This window comes from Vigna unguiculata, chromosome 5, assembly GCF_037176805.1.
Source record: "Vigna unguiculata cultivar grain cowpea cultivar isolate G323 ecotype 2 chromosome 5, ASM3717680v1, whole genome shotgun sequence".
Classification (NCBI taxonomy): Eukaryota; Viridiplantae; Streptophyta; class Magnoliopsida; order Fabales; family Fabaceae; genus Vigna; species Vigna unguiculata.
Genome location: NC_140796.1, coordinates 43,527,992 through 43,532,576, shown reverse-complemented (window position 1 = coordinate 43,532,576; position 4,585 = coordinate 43,527,992). Strand labels below are relative to the sequence as shown.

The window sequence follows — 4,585 nt, the reverse complement described above, 5'->3', positions numbered from 1 at the left end:
ACATACATAGCCCTTTTTTCTTCACAGCTCATCCTTAACCAAAGTCATATATAAATCTTCTCAATATGCCACTGTGCCATAGTTTAATCTGCACCAAGATCTTCTCCCATGTAACTGCACCATGCTGCATTTTTTTGAGTGACTAATTAAATAAGGCCACCACTAATCACAGACTTGCCAAATACTCAACTGAAAATGATGAAAACCAAACCCATTTGCACACTCTTTTGATTAATAATATATATAAAAAAGGGAAGTAGTATCTGATCCAAACCAGAAGAAGAAGCAAAAGGAAAACGAAAGTACAGATATGGGATGCCAGCCGTATCCAATCCATTAATCCGATCCAAAAATGGTAAGAAAAAAACACATAAAGAGAGATGATTATACATAGAATAATGAATATTGAAGGGTTGTGAAAGAACACTGAGCATGTGAAAACCAGGAGGTGAAGCATTGATTGTGGTCCCATTATACCGCAGCAGTGTAATTAAAGTGGTGTATGGATAGGACAGAGCGCAAGAGGAAGTGCCACAGAGCCTATAGAGCAAGGGTGAAAAAAAATAAAATACTGCACCAATCTAACCCAAGAACAGGGATGAAAATTCTTATAAAATGGTATACAGTATCATGACATGAGACAATGGATGCCAAGTGAAGGGGTCACATCTGCACGTGGTTGCTGATTCCTATACTTATTAAACAACACTCCATTTTTCCCACTAAAACCGTTCAGTCTTTCACCACCTAGCTGTTGCTAGCTGTCTCTAATCCCCTCCCATGTGACCCACCTCACTCTTTCTTTCTCTCTCTCTTTCTTCATCTCCAAAACCCTTGGTGAAACAAGACCAAAATCTAGGTAGAGGGTAGGAAGAAAAAGGAGAAAGAAAAAAACTTTATGGCAAATGAATAGAAACACCATTATGAAGGCTTTATTACATGCACAATGCCATTGTCTCTCATCATCTCTTTAATCTCTCTCTCTCTCTATCTCTATATCTCTCTCCCACTGGTTTTAGAAACCCAAGAACAAGATTTTGAAGTAAGATTTTCGGTTGTTTGTGTGTTGGTTAGGTTGTTGGGATCTCTGTTGTTTGTTCCTCTTTCTCTCTCTCTCTCTCTCTATTTTCTCAGACACACAATTAGATACACAAGGCCATTATACGTAGTACATAAATTTCTCGCTATCTCTCTATATTTGGGGTCACACATACATAGGTAATGGCACAGTTACCTCCCAAAATACCAACCATACCCCAAAATTGGCCATCTTTTTCTCACCAAAGGGTGCCCACAATGGCCAACTTCACCCCCACAACCTCATCCACCACCACCACCACCGTCGCCGCCGCCGCCACCACCACTGCCCCCTCCCAACCCTCATGGGTCGACGAATTCCTCGACTTCTCCTCCACCCGCCGGGGGGCTCATCGGCGATCCGCCAGCGACTCCATTGCCTTCCTCGAAACGCCGTTTCTCGAGGAATGTCGAGCCGGTTTCGATCGGCTCGACGAGGACCAGCTGATTTCCATGTTCTCTGACGACATTGCCGCCGCGGCACTCCCGCCGCCGCCGCTTTCGTCGGCGTCCAACCCCTCCTCGCCGTCCTCCGACCAAAATAGCAACAACGAGGAGAAGCCCATGGCAATGACGTTGGACCTCAAGCCGAAGACGGAAAAGGTTGAAGAGGAGAGCTCGTGCAAGAATGAGGCGGCGGCGCTGCAACTCTCCGCCACTACCACCTCCCCTGAAACCGTTGTCGATCCCAAGAGGGTCAAAAGGTAAGGCTAATCACACCAAATATTATAATTATTGCTATCACTACTATTATTTTATTGTTTTATTATTTTATGTTGTCCACCTCTCCCATGCACGTACAATTAATGAAAATAATTTTATGTTCCAAATCAACTACTAGCTCAGTAGAATTTAGGTTCTAAATAAACAAATAAATTAGTAATAGTTTAATTTATATATAATGTCAGTGTAATATACTGTCTAACTTATTGCTTGTATAATTTTTAAAATAATTATTTTAAAGTAATAAATTCTGTCATTTGATAGATTAGTTATTCTAATTATTTTAACTTAATACCGGTTGAGTAGAATTTTATTCATAAATTTTACTAAAAGGTTTTGAATTTTCATGAGTTTAAGTATTTTTTTTAATCCATACACTTGTCTTGCACATTAAATTTGGTATCGTTTTTTTATTGCTAAATATGAATTTGTCCACATTCTTTGAGAATTACAAGTTATACACTATCATCAAACCCTTCGCTTCTAAATTTATACAGTCGAATTAGAATTTGATGGCAACACTTTTAACTGAAATTAATGCATGATACAAGAAAAATTGAAATTTTGGTGTTATTTTAACTGTATTTAGATAATTTCATGTAGAACAATTATTACAATTATAATAAGAAAACAAATGTTTGATAGTCATATATATATATTTGGATATAACATAGTCAACTTTATCCAACCAATTAAATGTGTTAGTTGAGTGCAGAAGTTAATTATGTTAGGCGAATAATCTCTTGTACCCAATCTTCCTTTTCAAGCTACTTTGACGTAGCCTTCTGCCATAAGTGATTCATCTTCTGTATGTATAAAAATAAAAGGAGTGTAATATACATATACCAAACCGAATCTAATATTTTTTTACTGTTATTATGTATGCATATCAGAATTTTGGCTAATAGGCAATCAGCACAGAGATCAAGGGTAAGAAAGCTACAATACATCTCTGAGCTTGAAAGGAGCGTAACAACATTGCAGGTAAATATAAGTTCAATTTAATTTTCATAATAACATATCTACACCAGGAATATATGAATGTCACATGTAGCATAATGATTGTTGAGTACATCATAGTATGAAACTTGCGCTAATTATGAGAAATTAACGTTAAAATGAAGACGGAGGTATCAGCATTGTCTCCACGAGTTGCATTTCTGGACCATCAACGTTTGATTCTTAATGTCGACAATAGTGCCTTGAAGCAACGTATTGCTGCTTTGGCCCAAGACAAGATTTTCAAAGACGGTATAATGCTTTTCTTTTTTTCCTTTTCCAAGTATTTTCACTTCAGCTTTTTATATACATAACAGTATATGGTGAAAGATTATTTTTCTGTTAATATGTAATACATGCGAGTGACCTAACACATCGTAAGACATATCCTAAGATTCTTGATCTCCATATAGTGAGGATGTTGGTTATAGGGAAGTTACATGTGTTGTTTTGTTTTGAGGATAATGTTATTTTGCAAGTTTTGTGGATTACATATGGAAGTTGGAAAAAGCACGATGATGATGATTACTGAGATAGTGGGAATTTTTGAATGTGTCAGCTCATCAAGAGGCATTAAAGAAGGAAATAGAGAGATTGAGGCAAATCTACCATCAACAGAACCTACAGAAGATGAACAACAATCTTCAAACCCCACCAACATCACAGCCACAAGCACATTCTCTTCATCAGCATCAGCAGCAGCAGATAGCAGTGTCTCAACCATTGGGATGCAAGGAGAAGGAGCAGCTCCTGAGTTGAGGGGAATGTGGATGTATGTATGTATGTATGATGTAGGTATGGATGGATGGATGGATGGATGGATATGTTGGATGGTGGTAATTAAGTAGAAGTTTTCACGTGATGTGTTCCCCATGAATGTTGCTGTGGGGTTGCTGACACAGTGATGGGGTTGGAGGGTAGGAACTTGACAAGTGGAGTGTTTGCAATAGGGTGAAGAATTTTATTGGTTGGTTATATCTTGGGGGTTGGATTGGGATTTTGGGATTTCATTTTCTGCATATTACACTTTTTGGTTTTCCCTTTTTAACAGAAAAATTATTCTCAATCATTTTTTATTTTATTGGGTGGAATAAGGGGACAAACCATCGTGCTTTTGTATTGGGATATGCATGGAAGTTGTCAGAGCATTATTTTTCTCTTTTTTTTTTTTTTTGGAGGAAGGGGTGTCTCGTCGCAGTATTTTTCTTGTTTTTCTTCCTTGGGACTAATTTTTTTTTTTTTTTTCATTTTATTTGGATGAATTGTACAAAATTTTAAGCCAACTATAACATTTATTCTTACTTCCATATGGAGGCTGTGCTCTGCTACATGGATTAATTGTACCACCAAATCATATCTATCCAGCAGGTTGGGAAATGTAATATTAATGATGATATGCCATTTACTTAATATTTAAAACATGTCAAATTTAGCATTATAATTTGGTCGGTACTTCAAAACCCCAATAGTTATGTGTCATTATATGAGCATCTATAATATATATATATATATATATATATATATATATATATATATATATATATATATATATATATATATATATATATATATATATATATATAAAGGAAGGAAACTGTAAGTAGATATAGAAACCAAATAAAACTTATGTCAAAGAGAACATGAACAACTTAAAAGGTTCACAAAACCTAAATTCTGAAAATTTGTAGTTTTTCTTAACAAAATACAACTTTAGAATGGAGGTAAAAGGTCAAATCATAAAATTAATTTACTAAAAGCTTAGGGTTAGTAAAAAAAATTAGGGTTC

At 36.1% G+C, this 4,585-nt stretch overlaps 1 protein-coding gene across 1 annotated transcript; it reads left to right on the top strand.

Annotated features, from left to right (window-relative positions):
- The first annotated feature begins 730 nt into the window (after nt 1–730).
- LOC114183507 (basic leucine zipper 34-like) lies at nt 731–4,106 on the top strand. Its single transcript, XM_028070546.2, has 4 exons — nt 731–1,781; nt 2,694–2,784; nt 2,925–3,051; nt 3,359–4,106. The coding sequence occupies exons 1-4, from the start codon at nt 1,222–1,224 to the stop codon at nt 3,556–3,558; spliced, it is 978 nt and encodes a 325-aa protein (XP_027926347.1). The 5' UTR covers nt 731–1,221; the 3' UTR covers nt 3,559–4,106.
- Nucleotides 4,107–4,585: the final 479 nt, after the last annotated feature.